Below are 24,117 nucleotides of genomic sequence, written 5' to 3'. Positions count from 1 at the left end.
CCCCAGGCTCCTGAAGGATGCAGTCATCAAACGAAATCAATGGAAATAACACGCTGAGCAGAGAAAGGCTTTATCATGCATGAAACTCAGAACCTGTCTGCTGTCTGTCCTGCAAGTGAGCTAAAAATAGGCAGCTTTCCTTAAGCAGAAAGAGGGCATTTAGCAAGCAGCCATATGCTTTGGAACAAGAAGGAATAACAGAGTCACCCTGTGCTGGTGATTGGAGTGTTGTGATGTAGACAAGCATGAGGGAAGGGATAGGCAAGGGCATAATTAGAGGGATCCAGCGACAATGACAACCATGCAAAAAACCTGGCTTGGGACCAACCAGCTAACAAAAAAAAAAAAAAAAAAAAAAATCCTGTATCTGTTTCCTAGTAGTGTAATTCATAAAAATTAAAGATGAAAAACCTGGAGGGTGTCATGCTGAGTGAAATAAGTCAATCGAAGAAGGACAATCATCATATGGTTTTATTCATATGTGGAATATAAGAAATAGTGAAAGGGACCATAAGGGAACGGAGAGGAACTGAGTGGGAAAAATTAGAGAGGGAGACAAACCATGAGAGACTCCTAACTCTGGGAAACACACAAAGGGTTGCAGAAGGGGAGGCAGGTGGGGCGATCGGGTGACTGAGTGATGGCCCTGAGGAGGGCACTTGATGGAATGAGCACTGGGTGTTATACTCTAGGTTGGCAAATTGAATTTAAATTTAAAAAATGAAATAAATAAAAAAGAAAGAAATGGATCGCAGGGAAAAAAAAAAAAAACACCTAGAGATATCTAGGACTAAAACTCAGAAGGTGTCTGTTAAAACAGTCATGGTGCTCTGGAGTCAGCTCTTACTGGCTCCTGGGAGGAAGTTGTACGCATCTCTTCCCAATGCCATGTCAGTGACCTCATGGTAGTAGCTTAAAAGGGGCCATAGTAGGAATATTCATACATGGAACTGACACACTACTAATCAGTGTGTGTGTGTTTGTTTTCCTGAGAGCCAGTTCATAAACCCAGCTCTGCCCACTACCTAAAACCCAGCAGAGGAAGCATGTAAGGGCACTATAAAACCAACAGGCCTGGGATGCCTTCCAAGAAGATGGCCTGGGGCCAGAGGATGGCCTCACTGGGGCAGAGGAGGCACAGCCAGAAGTAGAATTGGAAAGAAGAGTCTGGTATAATTTTTCCAGACCTAGAAGCTTTACCTATCCAAATTGAATTCAGGCTAGAAATCTAAGTTTATCTCAAATTATGTTGAGGCAGAGAAAAGAGCATGTGAACTTTCAGTTATATATAAAAACCAATGCTCTATAGACACGAACATTTCTTTTAAAGATTGTATTATTTATTTATGAGAGACACAGAGAGAGAGAGGCTCAGAGAGACACAGGCAGGGGGAGAAGCAGGCTCCCTGCAGGGAGCCCGATGCGGGACTCGAGCCCAGGACCCCGGGATCATGAACTGAGCCAAAGGCAGATGCTCAACCCTGAGCCACCCAGGCGTCCTGACGTGAACATTTTTATTTTTATTATATTTGCTTCCTGAATTCTCTTTTGAAAAATTCAAATCCTGAGTTTGCTGTTCTAAAGACTATTGTTTCTAAGCTTTAGCCTTAATAGCCCCAAATGAAGTAACTGCAGCTGGGGCAGGGAGCAAAAAAAGAGACGCCAAAACACACAAGAAGGATGGAAAGTTAAACTTCCCATTGCCAAACAGAAACTAATAGCTGTTTGACCAAGCGCAGCTATACCTGGAATTTGCAAAACTGTCTCCAGAGGTTCCACAGGGCGCCCACACGCCGGTGAAGGTCCCAAATGCAATAACGAGACTTCAGCCTGCATCCTCAGGGATACTCCCTGAATTTGCTCAACAATATCAAGCCTGCTCATTAATTTGCTTTTCCTGTAACTTCAAGACAAGGACAGATCTTAAACAATTTGTGTTTGTAAGGGAAAGCAGATAATTGCTTTTGCACTTTAGCAGGAGGTGATTGCTAAGCCCGTTCCAAAGAATAGGAAACACATTTCTTGTATTTTCTGTATCAAAATTTTTGCCAATCAAAATAAAGAATCTTAAAAACAAAACAAAAAACAAAAAATATAAAGAATCTTAAAGACAAGTCTGATTATGAAATTACCCTGTATGTGCAAAAAAGAGCATTAATCTATTTGGCTCTGATAAGTTATTATATTTACTATCACATATAAAATAAGCATTTTACAAACTATATGTAAAAGAATGACTAGAGATAGTATCAGAAATAAATATACAATGCCTATTCATGATAAAAATCCTCAACAAAGTAGGTTTAGAGGGAACATAACTCAAACATAATAAAGGCCATATATGAAAAACCCACAGCTTATATTACCCATAATGGGGGAAAAAAAGAGCTCTTCCTCTAAGGTCAGGAACCAGACAGGGATGTTCACTCTCACTACTCATTTAACATAGTACTGGAAGTCCTAGCCACAGTAATCAGACAAGAACAAAAATAAATAAAAGCCATCCAAATCAGGAAGGAAGAAGTAAAACGTTGGTTATTTGCAGATCACATGATACTATATATACAGAAAACCTAAAAGACTCCACCAAAAACCTTCTGGAATAGGACACAAAATCAGCATACAGAAATTAATTGTGTTCCTATACACCAATAATGAAAAAGAAGAAAGAGAAATTGCGGAATCAATCCCATTTATAATCGCATTAAAAACAATAAGATAGCTAGAGATAAACCCAAGAGGTAATCACTATACAACACTGATGAAAGAAACTGAAGATGACACAAAGAAAAGGAAAGACATTTCTTACTCATGGATTGGAAGAATATTGTTTAAAGTGTTTATACTGCCCAAAGCAGTCTACACATGTAATGCAATCCCTATCAAAATACCAACAGCATTGCTCACGGAAGTAGAACAAACAATCCTAAACTATGTATGGAACCACAGAAGACACTGAATAGCCAAAGCAATCTTGAAAGAGAAAAGCAAAGCTAGAGGCATCAGAATTCTGGACTTCAAATTATGTCACAAAGCTACAGTGATCAAAACAGTGTGGTCCTGGCAGGAAAATAGATACATAGATCAGTAAAATATAATGGAAAACTTAGAAATGATTCCACAATTATAAATTGTGGACAAAGCAGGAAAGAATACCCAATAGCAAAAAGACTGTGTCTTCAACAAATGGTTCTGGGAAAATGTACAGTAACATGCAAAAGAACGAAACTGGACTACTTTCTTACACCATATACAAAAATAAATTCAGAGTGGATTAAAGACTTATATATGAGACCGGAAACCTTAAAAAATCCTAAAAGGGAACACAGACAGTAACTTCTTTGACATCAGCCATAGAAACTTCTTTCTAAAGGCGCCTGGGTGACTTAGTTGGTTTGACTTCAGCTTAGGTCCTGATCTCAGGGTCCTGGGATTGAGCCCCAGGGCTCTCTGCTCAGTGAGGAGGGAGTGGGGGTGGGGGTGTCTACTCCTACTTCTGTGCTCTCTCTCTCAAATAAATAAAATCTTAAAAAATAAAAAAAGGGGGAAAAAGTTTTTTTCCTAGATAAATCTTCTGAGGCAAGGGAAACAAAAGCAAAAATAAACTATTGAGAATACATCAAATTAAAAAGCTTTGCACAACGAGGGAAACAATCAACAAAACTAAAAGGAAACCTACAGAATGGGAGAAGACACAGCTGATAAAGGGCTAGAATCCAAAATAAAGAACTTATAGGGACCCCTGGGTGGCTCAGTGGTTGAGCATCTGCCTTTCTCTCAGGGTGTGATCCTGAAGTCCCAGGATCAAGTCCCACATCAGGCTCCTTGCATGGAGCTTGCTTCTCCTCCTTCTACCTCTCTGTCTCTCATGAATAAATAAATAAAAAAATTTTTTAAAAAAAGAACATATTCAACAGTCCCAAAAATGAATAATTCAACTTAAAAAATGAGCAGAAGACATGAACAGACATTTCTCCAAAGATATCTAAATGGCCAAAAGACAGATAAAAAGATGCTCCACGTCGCTTATCATCAGGGAAATGCAAATCAAAAGTACCATGAGATATCACCTCACACCTGTCAGAATGGCTAAAATTATCAACACAAGAAACAACAGGCGTTGGTGAGGACGTGGAGAGAGGGGAGCCCTATTGGACTGTTGGTGGGAATGAAAACTGGTGCAGCCACTGTGGAACACAGTGTGGAGGTTCCTCAAAAAGTTAAAAATAGAACTATGCTGCAATCCAGCAATTGCACTATAAGGTATTAGCCCAAGGAATACAAAAATACTAATTCAAAGGGATACGTGCACCCAGATGTTTATAGCAGCATTATCTACAGTAGCCAAATTATGGAAACAGTCCAAGTGTCCATCTACTGATGAATGGATAAAGCAGTGGTGTGTGTATAAATACACATATAAATGTATATGTATATACATACAATGCAATATTAGTGATCAAAAAATAAAATCTTGCCCTTTGCAATGACATGGATGGAGATAGAGACTATTATGCAAAGCAAAATAAGTCAGAGAAAGAAAAATACCATATAATTTCACTCCTGTGGAATTTAAGAAACAAATGAGCAAAGGGGAAAAGAGAGAGAGGCAAACCAAGAAACAGACTCAACTATAGAGAACAAGCTAGTGGTTACCAGGGGGTAGGGGGGCAGGGGGATGGGGGAAATAGGTGATGAGGGTTAAGGAGCACACTTGTGATGAGCACCAAGTGATGTATGGAAGTGTTGTATCACTATATTGTACACCTGAAACTAATATTACACTGTATGTTGACTAATTGGAATTTAAATAAAAACTTAAAAAAAAAAAGAAATATATGGTATTTTGTGTTGATTTTTCTACTTTGAGTTTGCTCATATGAAAACCTTTTTTTTAAAAGATTTTACTTGGGCAGCCCTCGTGGCTCAGCGGTTTAGCGCTGCCTTTAGCCCAGGGCCTGATCCTGGGGACCTGGGATAAAGTCCCACATCAGGCTCCCTGCATGGGGCCTGCTTCTCCCTCTATGTCTCTGCCTCTCTCTCTCTCACTGCGTCTCTCATGAATAAATAAATAAAATCTTAAAAAAAATAAAAAATTTTACTTATTTATTTATTTATTTATGAAAGAGAGGGAGAGAGAGAGCACAAGCAGGAGGAGGGCCAGAAGGAGAAGCATACTCCCTGCCGAATAGGGAGCCCAACTCAGGGCTCGATCCCAGGACCAAAGATCATGACCTGAGCTGAAGGAAGACACTTAGCAGACTGAGCCACCCAGGTGCCCCTGAAAGTATTTTTTGATGTTTCCTTTTTAAAATACACACTTCTATATATTTTAAGTGTATACACACACACACACACACACACACAGTTTTAGAGGAGAAAAGTTATCGAAGTAATCAATTAATTCAAAGTCTAAATGATAAAGAAACTTGGCCAGTTTGCTGATGCAAGAGCTTAAGTCCCATCTTTTAGTTCTGAATCTAGTGTTCTTTCCATGACCATGGCATATGCTCCCTGAAAACAAAATGACCTAATACTTATTGACTGAGGTGTACAAAATATTAAAGTGTGTGATATATTTAACAATTCAGGTGGATTGAGGGAAAAGCAGGTGAACTAGAAACAAAACACTAAGATGCCTGGATTATCGTGGTTCCTAACTTCAGCAAGTCGTCGGAGCCTCGGGCAGTAGTTTCACTTAGGGCCATCCTTAATCTCTAGTAATTATTCCTCCCAACTTCCCGCTGAGTGACTGGACAAGTAACCACAGTTGGTAACTGCAAGACAAGATGGTCTCTAAAATGGCTTCTACTACAAAACACTCATCGCTAATTGCATGGTCTCTTTCTTATCCACATGGGTACTTTCCTTTTCACTGGCCCACCAGGTAACTGATGTTAAAAAATCTGTATTGCATTTGCCTGGTATTTGTAAGAAAATGTCCTACTTTCTTTTGGCACATGAGAGGTCTTTATACACACCAACAGAGAGTGTTCTAACCATATTTCTACAGGGACAACATTGCCTCAATTTTTTTTGTCTTTAATATTATTTGATGTTTTCTGGAATAATGACTCTTGGTGCATCAAAATTCTTTTTTATCAATTGTTTTGACAACTAAAAGCAAAGTTCAAGAAGAGGTTTCTAATCCAACATCACTTATTCTATTTTTAGTTTACACTGACGGTTGCATTTGAAAATCACCTGTGATTATAACAGTTAAATGAATATCGAGAAGTTGCTACAGAGGATTATGCAGGGGTGGCACTGCACGATGCCAAAGGGTGCCAAGCATACCATTCGTAATGGATGTGGACGATGCCCTCTCTGGACTTGTGCCATGTACGGCTTGCATGGCCATGGATGGTGGCATCATCTCTATGGGTGCTCACTTTCCTAGAATTATTTAAAGAGCTGAAGAGTCAATCAATCTCACATGCTTTGTTTGCATTCTTCAGCAATTACTTCCTCTTCTCCTTTGTTTTGCGAACTCGTTCCAGGTCTTGAATACATAGACTGCATGCCAAACAGAATCTGAACTTTGATCTGTGATGATGACGGAGGCAAGACTTTTAGCCCAAAAGATTATTAAAAGTAGAGATCTAAATAGGAAGGTACAGGTTCAAATCTCCATTCTGCAATCTGCACAAGCCATTTATGGAACAAGAGATTTTCTCCAGGTGTATATGAAGGTAGAAGAACCTAACTTACCTCCCTTAGTTCCTGCGGTGAGGTAATGAAATTGAAACCACCCAACACTTTCCTGCCATCTATGGGATGGAGTGAGGGATTCAGCAGATATTTTTTAAAAAACAAAAAAAAAACAAAAAAAACAAAAAAAAAAAAACAAAGAACCTTGAAGTAATTTCTATGACAGCCTTGAGATTTAGCCCAATCCTTGACTTAAAGACCATCATTCATTGATGTTAACCTAAGGGATTCAAGCAGAGCAGCTGCCAACTTACGGAGAAACTAAGTCAAAACTTGGAAAGATGGGGGAGGGAGGAGGCATGTATAACCAAATCGTAATAAGATAAATATAAATTAATAATAAATAGACGTGTATGATCAACTTGACTGGTAATCAAGGAAGTGCAAATATAAAAATCAGACGAGATCCGGCGCGTTCAGGGTGGTATGGCCGTAGATGCAAATATAAAAATCAATGGGAAAATCTTTCTCACCTATCAAATTAACAAAGATGAAAAAAATTGATGCTGGGGAAGTTGAAATGATATACCATCACCCAGCACTAGCACGACTATAAATTAGCATCATTTTTTAGTAAAATAAAAATAAATAAATAAATAACAGCAGGACACTGGAACATTAAAAAGTTAACGCTCTTTGACTTAGAAATCCCGCTCAAGAGAATAATCCTAATGAAATAACCCCAAAATGCACACGTAAAGATGTCCATGAGGATGCATATTGGCTTGGGAAAAATTGTCCCCCAAAAATCCCCCCTCCAAAACAAAACAAAACCCTACTTATACTTTTAATGAAATAAAATCATGATATATCCTACTTATACTTTTAATGAAACCCTACTTATACTTTCAATGAAATAAAATCATGATATATCCATCCAGTAGAACATGCAGAAACTAAATGACTTTTTAGCAGGATGCTAAACGGCATGGAAAACGCATGCTCTCCAGTGTTAAGGGAGGAAGACGGAGTAGACTTCCAATTTAAAATTCATCATTTCGAGTGTACTTTGTGGAAGGTACCTACAGTCGAGGGCAGCATGGGGCTGTAATGCCACGCCTGGGCTATTTTCATAAAGCTCAAAAAGAGGCAAAACTAAACCATTGTGTTCAAAGCCATGACAGGCATCACCTTTGGGAAGTAAAAAAAAAAAAAAAAAGAAAAAGAAAAGGTAACAATTAGGAGGGGTTTCTGGTGTGCTAGGGGCGTCCTATTTCTTTCTTTTTTCTTTTTTTTAATTATAGTCGCAGAGAGAGAGAGAGAGGCAGAGACACAGGCAGAGGGAGAAGCAGGCTCCATGCTGGGAGCCCGACGTGGGATTCGATCCCGGGTCTCCAGGATCGCGCCCTGGGCCAAAGGCAGGCGCCAAACCGCTGCGCCACCCAGGATCCCATATTTCTGTCATCTGGGCGGTTTGCTTGCCCTTCCGTGTCCACTTTGTGATGATTCATCGGGCACATTTGCAGTGTAATTCATTCTTCTGCAGGGGCACCACATTCCAGTAAAAAAGGACACCAAGATGCTTTGTTCAACCATGAGGGAAAGCAAGTGTCCGTCACACAATTCCTAACAGTGATGAGAGGAAGGATGCGATCCCCAGGGCGCCCTGGGCTTCTCCAAATGTCTGAACGTTCTCCCTAAAATGTGCGGGACACGCGGCCGCTCCCTGGACACCCTCGAGCAGGGTCCTGAAGTCCCACACACGAGGATCTTAGAGGGAAAATCTCTTTCTTTGAAAAATGAAAGCTGCGCGAGCCCTTACGGAGTCGGCCTCACACCTGCATACGCAGCCCACAGAGATGCAACCCACGCTCTTCGTTTTTCCCTTTAGCACACAGGTCGTTTTCATTTTACGTACATTTTCGAATTTTCCAAATCATCCCTAAACATCATATGACTCTTGGAACCTGAAAACAAAAATACAAACTTTTTTTTTTTTTCAAGATCAAACAAAAACCCGTGGCCCGCACCGAGGAGTCCTGGAGAGGCCGGCGGCAGGTGCAGCCGGTGGGCGGGGCCTGTGCGGAGGGGCGGGTCACGTGACCACTAGCGGGCGGGGCCTTTGCGGAGGGGGTGGGGCGGGGCCGTGTGACGGCAGGTGGGTGTGGCCTGCGTAGAGGGGCGGGATCACGTGACAGCCAGCGGGCGCGGCCTTTGCAAGGGGGGGCTGGGGGCACGTGATCGCCGGTGGGCAGGGCCTTGTGGAGGAGTGTGGGTGGGCCACGTGACAGCAGACGGGTGGGACGCCTTACAGAGGGGGATGGGTGGGGCCGCGTGACAGCCGGTGGGCGGGGCCTCGCGGAGGGGCGGGCGGGCCACGTGACAGCAGGCCGGTGGGACGCCTTACAGAGGGGGACGGGGTGGGGCCACGTGACATTCGCTGGGCCTTTGCAGAGCTGTGGGGCCACATGACGGCCGGTGGGCGGGGCCTCGCGGAGGCGTGGACTCACGTGGCAGCCGGTGGGCGGGGCCTCGCGGAGGGGCGGGCGGGCCACGTGACAGCCGGGGCGGGGCTTGCGGGGGCGGGGCCTCGCGGACGGCGACCGTCGGGCACAGGTGGGGCCGCCTGGACTCCGGGGTGTGCAGATGCTTCGCCCCCGGCTGCGCCGAGCCGCGGCTGCGTAGGTAGGAGGAGGCCACCTGTGCCGGGTACAGCCTTTAGCCTCTCCCGGCTCGGCGGGGGCGGGGCGCCAGGGGGTCGGGGAGCCCTGGGCCCCGGGCAGTTGGAGGCGGGGAGTCCCGAGCGCCCGACGCCCCGCCCGCGCCGCCGGAGGAGGGGAGCCGACGCCCACCTGGCTGCGGAGTAGCACATGCTTTTGCCGCTCAGCTTCGTCCCCGCGGTGCTCCCCGCGCGGTGCACGGTGCGAGGCCGGTTACCTCTGACCGCGTGAAGGATGACGACGAGATCACGGACCAGGTTTTGGTTTTTCTTTTTTTCCCCCGATCATTTGCGGTCCGAGCTGTTCCCTTAGCCCCCGGTACTGCGGCCGCCTGGGTGCCGAGCTCCCCTGACCGGGGCCTCCCCGCACCCGGGCCGCGCACCTGCCCCCCGGGTGAGCTGCGGACTGCGCGGCCCGGACACAGGGAGCCTGGGGAGGCGCCCCGGGGACCCCGCCCCAACCAGCCCACCCCGGGGGACCCCGCCCGGACCAGCCCGCCCTGCACAGTGGCTCGGCCTGGGAAGGGTCCTCGAGCCCGTCTGAAGTTTCCCGTGCCTGGTCCATAAAGGACCGGGAGGTACCGTCAGGGTCTCCGTTTCTGAAACACTAGCTGAGCGTTTGCCATTTTCAGCGAGCCACTAGGTGGAGAGAAATGCATGAAATCCATTTGCAGAGATGAACTTGTGTGACCGCTTAGGACTGAGCTCAGGGCGCTGGTGAGGTCCTCGTGCACCTGAAGGCCGAGGCTTTGGGCCCCGGCTGCCGGCCACGTGCTCCCCCATGTGCTTGCACGCTGGGGGCGCTGTTTTCATCCAAACGGAAAAATTAATCTGATGAGGGCACAAAAATAATATTTTACAGGGTTATGTGGGGTTTTTTTTGTTTTTTTGTTTTTTTTTAATGTGTGGTAGGAGCTCAAATAGTTTTGTAAAGTGAAAGGTAAATAAAGGGAGAAGAGAAAAAGAATGTGCTGGAAGCAAGAATCCTTCAAACTGCCTAACTCAGCACCTTCCATAGTCTTCTTCATTGTCTTGATTTGAGTAAGTAATGGAATATTATTCTGATAGGAGAGAAAAGGTTACAACTGCAGGCGAGATTATGTTGCCTGGTGTGTCACAGGGGCTTAAAGTAAGTTTTAAACCTCTCTTCCAAGTGCATAGAAGCAGCCCAAGGTGGTAGCCGTCCTGGTGTGCAACACAAGTACGTAATCAAGGTGGAACTCAGGGGGTTTTTTTTGTTGTTGTTCCCAAAGTGGACTTTTCTTTTAAGTACCTGTTCAACCCTGTTCCATCTGTTACTCATCAGTGTTATTATAACCAAATGGCTAAAGCTTCCAATCTGGTCATTTTCAAAGATATTTCGAAAGCGAAGTCATTTTAAAAGCCATTCAGGAAAAAAAGACTTTTTTTTTTGCCACTGTTCAGAATGGAAAATAACTGCTTATAACAGAAACTAACCCTAAATTCATAAAGCTGTCCATCTTCTGAGCAGTGAAACTAGCGCATCGGACGTTGATTACAACTTAAAACAACAAATGAACATGAATCCTAATCAGGAGATGCAGAACCTTAGACTGATCTCCAGTCGTAAACCCATAGTTTATTCCTTACAGTAGCAGAATATTTTCAGTTAAGACGCAATGACTGAAACCACACCTCTGTACTGAAACTACATCCTCTATAGAATTTGACTCTAATTTCTGCCTTTCTTTTCTTTGATACGACGTCAGTTGAAAATAGATAAGTAAGTGCCCTAATAAAGGTAGGCTAACAAAAGCCATACAAACCATATGCTCAAGGGTTTTTAAACCCTTTGATATCAGGGAACCCAGAATATTATCTCTTAACTAGTGTAAAATACATTGAGTCATTTTTCTGGAAGATACCATTCGAGTTAGAACATTCTGTACCCATGAAGAGCCTTGTTGAATTTTTTCAGTGACATCGATACAATACTACAGCATTCTAGCTTAAAGATTACTAAGGGATGACTGTAATTTATCACACCTCTGGCTAAATTTAAAAATGTACACGATAGTGCTCGCTTTGGCAGCACATATAATAAAAATGTATACGATAAAAAAATAATAAAACATACACAATAAAGGAGCCTGATCCATGTGTCCATTAGAAAGAACATTTTCCTAATTGTCCAATTTTTTTAACTTGCTGAGCAATAACAGCAATAGTAAAAATGACAATAACAATATTATGATACTTAACAATTATTGAACACCTACTATTATCAGGTAACCTTCAGTTACTCTTCTCAACAACCACATGAAGCAGATATTATCGTCAACACCATTTTGTAAATGAGGAAACTGAGGATCCGATGATCATGATCATTATCAATGTCATTCTAAATTATATGATGGGAAAAACTTGTAAAATAAGCATGATAGCAGATTCAGCTTTATCTCTATGTTGTAGAAAGCCTTTGGGGTAAAATTATTCGCATACTGTATGATGTGATATACAACTAGTATGAAATATTCAGGATTCATGTATTTGAATCACTAATATTTCACAAATTTTAGGCAACTTTGAAAGGTAATTGAGCTGATTCGACACAGGATGTATAATATAATAGAGCATGTACTTTTAACCTTGACGAGTTTTTAAAAGCTGAAGTCACATCGCAATCTAGAATTGCATGACAAGTAAGAAATTGATTTGTGTAGAATAGTGTTAAGTAAATAGTTTTAAAAAGATCTTTTAAAATAAAATGTTTCAGAAAGACTAGCATTATAATTACTGAATAGAAATAAAGATCAGTAATATAAATCAAAGCTCTTGAGTTCCAATTTCTTTGCACAGATGAATTAGTTCTATGTGGCTATTAAGTAAGTAACAGCTATTAAATCTTAATAAATAATAAAATTTTGATTATTAAATAATAAATCTTAGGGATCCCTGGGTGGCTCAGTGGTTGAGCATCTGCCTTCGGCTCAGGAAGTCACACGTCGGGCTCCCTGCATGGAGCCTGCTTCTCCCTCTGCCGGTGTCTCTGCCCCTCTCTCTCTGTCTCTCATGAATTAATAATAAATCTTGTTGATCAATAAATATGATTTATTAAAGTAAATAAGATTTACTTAAATAAGTTGTACACGTGCCCTTTCAAAAGTAAGCATTAATATATGGAACCAAAATTTAGAAAGTAAGATTAAATTTCCTTCAGCAGAGGAAGGGAATCATATGTAACTCTGTTTGAGCTCGTGGTTTTTAAGTGTGTTTGAAAATATAGACTTGAAAATGTTGGTCTTGCTTTACTTTAGGCACCTTTAGTTGTTACTTATTAAGATGATAACTCCACATGTTAGTTTAGAAGTTCCTGGCATTCAACCTGGCCCGTATTTCTCTCTAGAATAACTTTCCTTAGGAAATGCCACATTGTGGGTGTTCATCTGATTTCACATGCATGAATGCTTCAGTGCTCTCCCACTAGTTATCACTTAAATTCCTATTAGCCAGCATAACTCAAGCAGAAGAATTCAATGCTGTCTTTAAAGATCAGCTAAGTTATAGCTTGGGAGGGCATCGTATTGTCATCCCCCCCTTCCCAAAAAAGCGTGCATTTAACTTGTTAGAAATCAGCTCAATTTTATTAATGTGGAGGTGTAAGGAATAAAACTGTGACATAATAACCACTTCATGTCCCTATTGAGCAGACATTTGGAAACCTAAGCTTTAGCGGTTAAAAAAAAAACAAAACAAAAACAAAAACAAAACGATTACAGTAACCCATGGCCTCCACAGTCAGCTCTTGTATATATTCCTAGGCTGAACATACCGAGTCTCTACTTTAGAAACGCGTGTGTCTGTGTGTGTCTGTGTTGACAGTCCATGGAACCCTACTCAGAGAAGGAGGGTAATAGAGGAAGGAACACAGAGTTGACTAAATCTCCCTAAGTACTAGGGGCAAGGCTTAATTAAAACATTCTCAGAAGTTCATGTCTCAGTTAATGTCCCCATCTTTTACGTTCGCTAACGTAGTTAACAGTGAAGGGAACATCACGTTAAACATGAGGGTCATTACCACCCAAAGGGACAACACTTGATATACATTAGAAATGACACAGTTTATGGATTTATACCTTTCAGCCTATACAGAATCCCTTCAGCTTTTGCCCATACATTCCCTGACAAATTCCATAAATGTAGAAAAGTAGAGATAATCTGCAGTTCGAAGAAGATTTATCTTCTCATGCAGTTGCCATTGTCCTCCTTTTCCTTGCAGAGATTCTATTTCCATGGGCCTTCATGTTACTTTGTTATTAGAGAATTTGTTCAACTATTACCCACACTAAACTGGTCATCTGGCTTTGTTCTTATCTTCCAATGGCAGATGACCACCTCTGTTTTCCACTTATCTTTCCATCTTCCTAATCCTTAATATATATATATATTTTTTTATTCTTTCAGATCTTTCTTCTCTACAATAAGGATAATGCATCCCAAGAATAATGGGATGGACTTGGAGGTAGGGGGAGGAGAAAGCTGTAAATTGAAAAAAATTCCCTCCTGTCCTCACTATTGACACATCCTTCTTCCAACCTTTTCCTTAGGATTGAGTGTTGACTGAAATAAGGTTGGTCCTAAAGTCATTGATCTGGTTATCAGATCATCATACTTATCAATTAATATAACAAACAGTTGTAGAGAGAATGGATCATGAGTGAGCAAGTACAGAAGGGTTTTCTTTTTCTTTAACCATAACTAAACTTTAAAAAGGTATGCTAATGATAGCAAACAACTTCTTCATGTCCAGTGCAGTTTGTTTAGGCTCTTTAGGGCCTTCAGAAACACATAATCTCTTCCTCTCAATCCACCATATATACACAGTCTAACAGTTTCCAATCCACTTGCATGAACTGCATTTCATTTATTTTGTGTGGTTGTGCATTTTGTAGAAAAACACCTCCTATCAAATTCTTCCCCGACATGATCACTGACATGCAGAGATTGTAGGTGGAGTAGTAGAGGACATGTGTTTAGGAAAGTTTTACTTTAGGAAAACTCAGTTTTTTTATCTATGAAATTTTAAACTATCTTGGCCTGCCATTTTCTTAATGTAAACCTCTTATTGATGTGTATAACATATATTTAATAAAGGACACAAATTATAAATATACAACTCAAAATAGATGATTAGATGGATGGGTTAGATGGCTGGATTAGATGGATAGATAGATTTTTAAAAAATGGTGAGATAAGTAAACCCAGGAACTCCCTCTTGGCCCATTTCAGTTACTACCCACCCTCTCAAGGGTAACCACTATTATGATTTCTAACATCACAAATTAGTTTTGCCTACCTTTGACCCTTTTATTTTATTTTTTTTAAACTTTATTTATTTTTTTTAATTTTTTAAATTTATTTATGATAGTCACAGAGAGAGAGAGAGAGAGAGAGAGAGGCAGAGACATAGGCAGAGGGAGAAGCAGGCTCCATGCACCGGGAGCCCGATGTGGGATTCGATCCCGGGTCTCCAGGATCGCGCCCTGGGCCAAAGGCAGGCGCCAAACCGCTGCGCCACCCAGGGATCCCACCTTTGACCCTTTTAAAAATGAATTATACAGTGTATATTCTTTTGTATCACTCAGTATTTTACTGGTAAGATTCTTTCATGTGATTGCATGTAGTTATAGTTCATTCACTCGTCCACCATATATAATATTTTTTCATTGTATAAATATACCACCATTTATGTATCTTTTCTACTATTGATTGGCATTTAAAATATTTTTAATGTTTTTTTGTATAGTGCTACTGAGAACATTCTTGTCCATGTGTATTTTTGAGCATATGTATGCATTTCTGCTGGGCTGAGAGGAGGAAAAAAGACTACCCAGACATAGAGGATAGGACAGAGCAGGTGTTGCCAGTTTTCCAAAGTGGTCGTACAAATTTGTATTCACATGAGCCATATGTAATAGTTCCAGTTATATGATATACTTTCCTACACTTGGTATCATCTATCTTTTTTATTTTAGTCATTCTGGTAGATTCGTGGTTGCATCTAACCTGGGATTTCAATTTGCATTCTCTTGATAACTAATGAAGTTGGCAACTTTTTAATAAATTTATTGACCATCTGGAAATCCACATCTAAACATTACTGAAATGTTTGGTCCATTTCTCTACTGGATTGCTTGCCTTTTTCATATTGATTTATAGAAATCCTTTATGTATTCTGGATATGAGTCCATATCAAACATATTTATTACAAATATTTTCTCTTACTCCATGAACTGCCTTTTTTCATTTTCTTCATGATACATTTTGATGAACAGGAGTTGTTCCTTATACTCCAATTTGTTACTTTTTGAGTCCTGCCTAAGAAATTTTTGCTTACCCCAAGTCATGAAAATATTTTGTCTTTTTTTCTTCTACAAACTTGATTTTTTTTTTATGTTTAGGTTTTCAATGTATTTGGAATTGATTTTTGTGTATTATATAAGGTGGAAGTCAAATTTATTTTTTCCATTTGACTTAGCCAAGTACCATTGATTTAAAAGACCGTAATTTCCCTCATTTCATTTCATGGTAGGGTCACTCTTCTCATAAATTAACTGATAATTTATGTGTGGGTATATTTCTGATCTTTTTATTCTGTTCAAGTGGTCTAATTGCTTAATCTTGCATCAAAACCGTAATACTTTAATTATTATAGCTTTATAACAATTCTCAATATTTGGGTGTTTAAGTTGTCTGGCCTTGTTTTTCAAGTTTATCATAGCTCTTCCTGGCCCTTTGTATTTCCATATAAAATGTGAAGTTTGTTGTGGCTTGGCTTACAATTAAGCTATGTTTGATTTTGGTAAAGTTTTCAGGTACATTTGGAAAAGAAGGCACTTTCTGATGGTCTTTGACGTAGGATTCTACATATTAGCAATTAGGTTCAATTTGTTAGTTGTGTTACTTAGAACTTTCATGCCCTTAAAAGGCTTACTTTTTTTTTCTGTTTCTTTCAATGTTTTAGGAGGAAAGGGTCTGAAATTCAATCAGCTATTGAGAAGGGTGTGTTAAAAATTTTTTTTTTTTACTATGATTGGAGATTTTTTAATTTCTCTGTTTCTGTGAATTTTTTGCTTTATGTATTTTAAAGCCATGTTATTGACTGAATACAGATTTAGAATTATACTATCTTTTCCTAGTCTAATCCCCTTTTTGTATAAAATATCCTTCTATCAGTGAAACTACAGTCAGAAAACAGAAACTACATTAAACAGAGTTACTACAAAAAATTGTTAACTAAATTAAAAAGTGGTTAACTACTAAAAAGAGTAGAAAGAGAACTCCAAGGATTATAGAGTTAGGACTCACAGCAAGCAGGCTACTCCTGTAAGAGAAAGTGAACAACAACAAAAATGCGGAACCTTGGAGGAGGTGTTGCAATGTTGTCAGATCTCTGAGCAGAGGATGTAGCTGCCCCTGGAACTCAATGCCCACAAATGGTAACTAAAATGAGATTCCCTTGCTTGGAACCTGGGAGAACAGTGAGGATATGGTGAAGAAACTTGCCAAAAGGACACCTTTGCTTAACTGTGAGGGCCACAACAGCAGAGGCAAATGCTGCCTGGATTCTTGCAAAATGCTTCCTGAATCCCCTGGCTACTGGCTGAAACAAACTCTAGAAGGAAAAGTCCTTTCTAAATTTCTTTTCCATCTCTGCAGTGTTTCTCTAGTACCCTCTATTGGTGGCCAGCTGGAAAAAGAGAACTGTAGTATGCAGAATTCAGTTCCAGTGAATACAGAGTGAGGGGTACTTTTGGAGTTAAGAGACAATGAAATTAATGACTAGCACGCCTTTTTTATATCTAGCAATGTCCCCTGCCATAAAGTCTACTTTGTCTGATAGGAATTAGAGCCATCCCATTCTGGTTGATACTGGCATGCTGGATCATTCTGGATAGTTGTGTTGTATTTTCAACTTTCCTGTGTTCTTATATTAGCGTATATCTATCACAAGCAGAATATAGCTGGGGTTTATATTTTTTCCAGTGTGATAATTGTAGACTCTTAATTAGAATATTTACTACTTTTAAATCTAAAATAATTGCTGATAGATCTTGGTTGATATCTAGCATATTCGTTACCTGGTTTTTATTTGATCCTTTTTCTTTCATTTCATGCCTCTTTTTTTTTTTAATTAATCAAAAGTATTTAATTTTTTTCCTAGTTTTTCCTACTTCTATATTATTTTACTATTCTTCAACATTTACTCCCAAAATTAGAATATGAATCCTTGACTTATTACAATCTCTAATACAAATGGTTTTCTTACTAAGGTCTTATTAATTTGAGAACATTAGAATTTTTAAATTCCATTTACTTTTTCCCTTAGATCATTGTTGCCATTCTTTTAATTCTACATACATATTGAACTTGGTAGAAACATTTTTCTTACTGTTCCATATGGTTAATTGACAATACTCATTTTTATGTGTATATTCTCATAACTTTTACAGTTATTCTTCATTCCTTACTACAGTTCTTCCTTGCTGCTTCTTCATTCTCACTCTGTGCTCCTTCTGAGGTTCCAACTACACTTCTGTTAGACTTTTTCACTGTATTCCACATTTCTCCAAAGTTATTTCCTATATTTTACATTAGTTTACTTTTCTACTTAAATTCAGATATTTTCTACTGCTCCTTGAGTTTACTAATCCTGTCTTCTATTGCATCTAAAAATCAGTTAATTTAATCCATCTGAATGAGTTAATCTCAGAAAGCATATTTCTCAATTCTAGAATTTTTATTTGATCCTTTTTTACAGATTCTAATACTCTGGTAAAATTCTTTGTCTTGTCAGTCTCTATTGTTTTGACTATATTAGAGTTATTTTAAGTTCCTTAGCTAACTCCAATATCATCTTCATCTATAGATATGTTTCTATTGACTACTTTTCCTTTTGGTTTCTTATGTTATTTTGGGGAGTCTGAGGGGCATACTTAATAATTTTTCATTAAAGACTGAATATTGTATATAGAATATTATAGAGGATTCAGATATTGTATCTTTCTCTGTAATGAGTTCATTCCTCTCTTCACTAGGCAGGTAACATGATAGTTCCTCAGAATTTAATCATGACTTGTTCCATGTTGAGGCTGGGTTGAAGCTGGGAAAAAAGCCTACCTCTACCTCTGGTTTACCCAGGTCCTAAGAATTTGCAGCTGAAAGTCCAATGTTTCCCTGAGGCCCCTTCTTTCTGCCAGTCCTGTCTCATAAGACTGCCAAATTTTGCATTGCTTTTCAGAATCTTTCCACTTAGATCTTTAGCATTCTGCTCCATGATGCCCAGAAATTGGTGTTTATTAAGGTGATAAATATCTCTGTATTTGAGGCTCCCTCAAATATCTACCCAAACATGTGCTGGTTTCTTATCACTCAAGGTTCTCCTTCCTCAGTTGCAATGCTTCTGAGATTCTGTTTCCTCCCTATGCCCAACTGGCCAATACCCCCAGGATAAAAATGGCTGTAAAAGTCATTTCAGTGAAGAAGTTACACCCTCTCCATTTCTCATTGCCTCGCCAGCATCCTAATACACTCAAACAGATGATTTGGTATTTTATCCTGCTTTTCTGTTTATTCTCAACAAAAGTTTGGATCTGCTGCAAACTACTTCCCTCCACCCATAGCAGAAGGCAACATGTAACCAAATAGTGTGAATGATACATTTTGGCAGATTCAGATTGTGAAAATTAGTAATTTCAGAAGTATGGCTTTGTTTTAAGTTTGATACACATCAGAACTTTTTCCCAAGTTCTTTGACTTCATGGTTCTCCTTTTTCAGACATTAATTAGGAAAATATTAGTGGCTAAATAATATACAATCGGTTTTCAAACATTTCTCAATTCCAGAAACCTGTAAATCTTCATTAAGTGTAATTCGAACCTGATGGAAAAAGTGAGAAATGTATTTATAAACTATTTTGATATCTCCCCTATCTTAATTCTAAAATTAATTTCTCCCCCAGATGAATGCATTTCTGCAAAATAAGTATCATTATTTATACCAGAAAAAGATTCAAAGAAATCTTCAAATAATAATGCTAAAAGAACTGTACTAGGAAGAAATTTTTTTTTTTTTTGTACTAGGAAGAAATTAAATGATTATTTTTCTTTAATATTTTTTGATGAGGGGGGAAGGGGCAGTTTAGAGTATATGGTAGGGGAGCCCCAGAGAGCCCTCTTTGCCCCTTTCAGCCCCTTTATATCTTCCAGAGGAAAGTAGAGGGAAGCTGGCTATACTCTGAAATGAGGCTATGTGTTTCAAACCTGGGAATGAGTAAGAGGGGATCTGTACTTTGAGCAACCTGAACCAGAGTCAGAGAGGTACTGGAGGGGTGAAGGGAAGATGCATGGTATTTATCAACTTGTTCCTTTTACTGGAAAAGAAGGCAGCAGCCAACAGTAGCCTAGAGGCTTGTAAACTGAGTCTGCTGGCTTCCACAAGGGAGGCAATGAAGTCCAATTAAATATAAAAAAGTTATTTGGGCAAAAATAACTTAAATATATACAAGATCTAAAGAGCTCTGTTTGAACATAGTTCATAATTATATCATCTTTAGCAAAAGAGCAACCTGGAAATCTCGAAAAGAATTAGGGTAAACCCTACTTTTGACTCGAATGTTTATGTGAAAAGACTTGGCACGCATAGATAGGTAGATAAATCTTTTCTCTTTCCCTCTTTCTTTCTCTCCCCTGTCAAGTTCTGTGGTAAGTGCAATACAACATTATGCCATTCATCCTTAGGCAAATCATGTCAACAATCTTGTCCAACAGTTTCTGAAGTGTTAAAAATGACCCTTTGTTCTTCAGCTTTTTTTGTTGTTGTTGTTCAGCTTTTAAGGGGAAGGACAATTCAGAGATTGTTAATTGAAATGCATTGTAAATATATTAAAAATATCATAATGACAACAATAATAGTTTTATTATATAATATGTTGGGAGATTAGAGGATTTCTATGTTCACTCTCTACCTGTCTCCACCCTCACTCCAAAAGGTACTTTATAGAGATTTATAATGATCTTGGTGAAAATAAACATCCAGTTCAACCTCAGGGGGAAATAATTTAGAACCTGTCTCATTTTCATGCCTCAGGTTCTACTTGTGTGATAGGAGTGGCAAATATTAATCGTTCATTACCTGTAGTGTCCCCATTTTGTGAATCATGTGGTATTTGGGTTGGTATATATGATAACAGTGGAAAGTAGAGGAGCTATCTCTGTTTCTGATTGGTATTCTCTTATTTTACTGACTGCTCTCCAGGACACAAAATCCTTAGGGGGGTGAATGTCTTGAGATTCATTTCTTTTTTTTTTTTTTTTTAATTTTTTTTTAATTTTTATTTATTTATGATAGTCACAGAGAGAGAGAGAGAGAGGCAGAGACATAGGCAGAGGGAGAAGCAGGCTCCATGCACCGGGAGCCTGATGTGGGATTCGATCCCGGGTCTCCAGGATCGCGCCCTGGGCCAAAGGCAGGCGCCAAACCACTGCGCCACCCAGGGATCCCGAGATCCATTTCTTATGCAAATATTAATTGCCAACTTATGAAATACAGGGAGAAAAATTGTGTGTGCGCATATAAACAGTTTCGCAATGTAAAGCAAAGCACTGATAATTAAACATTACTGGTATGTTTATGTATAAACATTATGTTTGGAATTTGTTCATGATATGGTACATATAGTATATTTATCAACTCTCCTTTGTAGGGCACTTACTATGTGCCAGATGATGCATTAGTCCCTAATACATGTTGTTTTGTTAATCCTTCAATCATCCCTGTGAGGAATGAATTCATTTTCATGTTTTAGGATGAAGAAACAAAGATTCATCAAAGTTAAGTAGTTTTTGTTAGCAAGAAACAGAGTTAGGATTTGAACCCAGTATCTTTTCAAGTCCGAAAGGTATGTCCTGTCCTCTAAGCTACTTTGATTCTTTTTTTTTTTTTAAGATTTTATTTATTCATGAGAGACATACATAGAGAGAGGCAGAGACATAGGCAGAGGGAGACGTAGGCTCCCCATGAGGAACCCGATGCAGAACTCGATCCCAGGACTCCAGGATCATGCCCTGATCTTAAAGCAGACACCCAACTGCTGAGCCACCCAGGCGTCCCTACTTTGATTCTTAAACTTAGAACACCCTCCCAGGAAAGACAGAGAGCAGCTCTAATCTCTTGTTTCCAAGCTTCTATGAAGCACAATCCATTTCGTTCATCTTTGTTAATCCCCCAGGAATTATCCCAGTATTTTCACCTCTTAGGAACTCAATAAGTGCTTGTTTACTAAAGGGATGAATGAATGTCTACCAATAATGCATCTTTACAAACCTAGTTTTGGGGAAGGTAAGTGTATAGACCTTTGAGTGTTTCTGTAGCATCAACAGCTATTGCAGCCTTCATCTTCCCGGCAGTCTGCTTCATCAGTGCCAACGCAGGGACCAGCTTCAGCTCAGCAAAATAAAGCATATGAATGCATTGGCCCTCGGGCCGGCATGGTCAGACTCCTCTGGAATAGACTGTGACCATAAGCATGCTTAGGGCACTGGCAAAATAGCATTACCCAAAAATAGTTTCTGGAAAAATTTGGTCTAGCATTCAATATTTCAAAAAGTTAATTATCAGAATAATATCTGAAACTTGAACATTTAAAAAATATTTTATATAGTTTGGTATTGATTTTCCTAATGCTTTTATTTATTTATGTATTTGTTTTATTAATACATTTAATTTCAAGTGGTAGGAGAATGGAGTGGGAGTCAGGACAGGTTGAATAGACAGTAACCGTATTAATGCTTTAGACCTCTCGTATTTCTGCTAGAGCTCTTCTCTGCCTATTAAACATGCAGATACCTATATGTATCTGCCCCAGACTTAGGGAATCAAAATCTGTGAGGCCTGGAACCTAAGAGGCCTCAGGGGATTCTGATCCGTACTAACGTAGGATCGCCACTGAATCATAAACTTTCTGAGAGTAGAGGTGATTTCTGGTTCAACATTGCATCCTGTACTGACACAGATCATGACAATGAGTAGTTGCTTAGTCAATCATAGATGAATATTGAATGAATTAATGAATTCTTAAAAGGCAGATTTTTTTAAGTCACCACTGTGTAATCCACCCTTATCTTGCTTACTTGGTGCTATGAGTTTTTGTGTGTGTGTGTTTTTTTTTAAGATTTTATTTATTCATGACACATACCGAGAGAGAGGCAGAGGCACAGGCAGAGGGAGAAGCAGGCTCCATGCGGGGAGCCCGATGTGGGACTCGATCCCAGGTCCCCAGGATCACACCCTGGGCTGAAGGCGGCGATAAACCGCCAAGCACCAGGGCTGCCCTAAAATGTTTTAAAATAAAGCAGAGCCTACTATTTAAATGTCTTTGTACACTTAATTTGTATTTCCTGAAAACACAGGTTTTACTTTTGTACAAAATGAGGATACATAAAGTCAAGAAACAATATAGTATTTCAGAAAAAGGCTAAATGTGTTTTTATCAAATACTTTAGTGGTCTTCAGCACTCTATCTAAGCATTCTAGTAATATCGTAAATTGGGAAGAGAAAAATCACTGTTTTGCAAATTTTTGGTGAGGCAAAAATCATCAGTAGGTGCTAAATTGGGATCCAGAAGTTTGATGAGGACCAGAATAATTACTCTCAAAGTGTCTCCCTAGACACTCCCTAGAGGCTGCTTTTAAGTTGCCCCAGGGAAATCTAACATCTTGACCAGGTGATTAAAACTGACATCATCAAAGCAAGAGGACATTGTGCGTCCCCGAATGTGATATCTAGAGAAAGACACATCATTCTGTAGTGTCTGGGTATGTTTAACCTGAATCTAATCATGTAGAAGTATCAGTCAACCCCAACTGGGGTAGCTTCTATAAAATAGCTGTTCAAAAATACTGATGCCACGGAAGACAAAGAAAGGCTGGGGAACTGTTCCAGAGCAAAAGAAACTAAAGAGACATGGTAACTGTATGCAATACGCTATCTTAGCCTGACTGTTATACTAGAGAAGAAATTCTAAAAGCACATTATCAAGACAACTGACAAAATTGGAATCAGAACTGTAGATTAGACATTAGTATTACATCAGTGTTAAAGTCAATGAATTGGATAAATATATTGTGTTACATATAAGGTATTACTGAAATTAAGAAATGTGCACCGAGGGGAGCCCAGGTGGCTCAGTCAGTTAAGCATCGGCCTTCGGCTCAGGTCATGATTCCAGGGACCCCATGATGAGGTCTCTGCTCAGCAGGGAGCCTGCTTCTCCCTCTGCCACTCCCCTTGATGGTGCTTTCTGTCAAATAAATAAATAAATAAAATCTTAAAAAAAAGAAATGTGCCTTGAAGTAATAAGGGGTGATGAGGTGTGATGTATACAATCTACTTACAAGTGATTCCAAAAGAATAACTATTAAGTGTATATATATATATATATATATGTGTGTGTGTGTATCTCTCTATACTATGTGTATCAGTCTACACTGAACATATACATTAGGGAGAGAATTACAGATGTTGGCCAAAAATGTTTAAAATTGTTAACAAAGATGGATAAAGGGCAATTGAGAGTTCTCAATATTATTCTTACAACTTTCCCATAAATTTGCAAGTTCCAATACAAAGTTAGATTTTTTCTCTCTCTCTTCTTTCTTCTTTCTTTCTTTCTTTCTTTCTTTCTTTCTTTCTTTCTTTCTTTCTTTCTTTCTTTCATTCATTCAT

General features: G+C 39.5%; 1 protein-coding gene across 11 annotated transcripts in view; it reads left to right on the top strand.

Moving 5' to 3' along the window:
• The first annotated feature begins 9,235 nt into the window (after positions 1-9,235).
• The window catches only part of SPATA16 (spermatogenesis associated 16), a 236,312-nt gene continuing 221,430 nt past the window's right edge, over positions 9,236-24,117 (top strand). For 5 of the 11 annotated variants that reach the window (XM_077880364.1, XM_077880366.1, XM_077880368.1 and 2 more), the window contains exon 1: positions 9,251-9,628. In XM_077880364.1, the coding sequence (XP_077736490.1) occupies positions 9,606-9,628 (23 nt within the window). In that variant the 5' untranslated portion in view covers positions 9,251-9,605. Of the gene's footprint in view, positions 9,629-24,117 lie in introns of all 11 variants that reach the window. The other 6 variants (XM_077880370.1, XM_077880369.1, XM_077880371.1 and 3 more) reach the window with 3 other exon arrangements.

The sequence above is a fragment of the Canis aureus genome, chromosome 31 (genome assembly GCF_053574225.1).
Source record: "Canis aureus isolate CA01 chromosome 31, VMU_Caureus_v.1.0, whole genome shotgun sequence".
Taxonomy (NCBI): domain Eukaryota; kingdom Metazoa; phylum Chordata; class Mammalia; order Carnivora; family Canidae; genus Canis; species Canis aureus.
The sequence above is the reverse complement of the archived record's forward strand: the minus strand, read 5'-3'. Positions and strand labels throughout refer to the sequence as shown.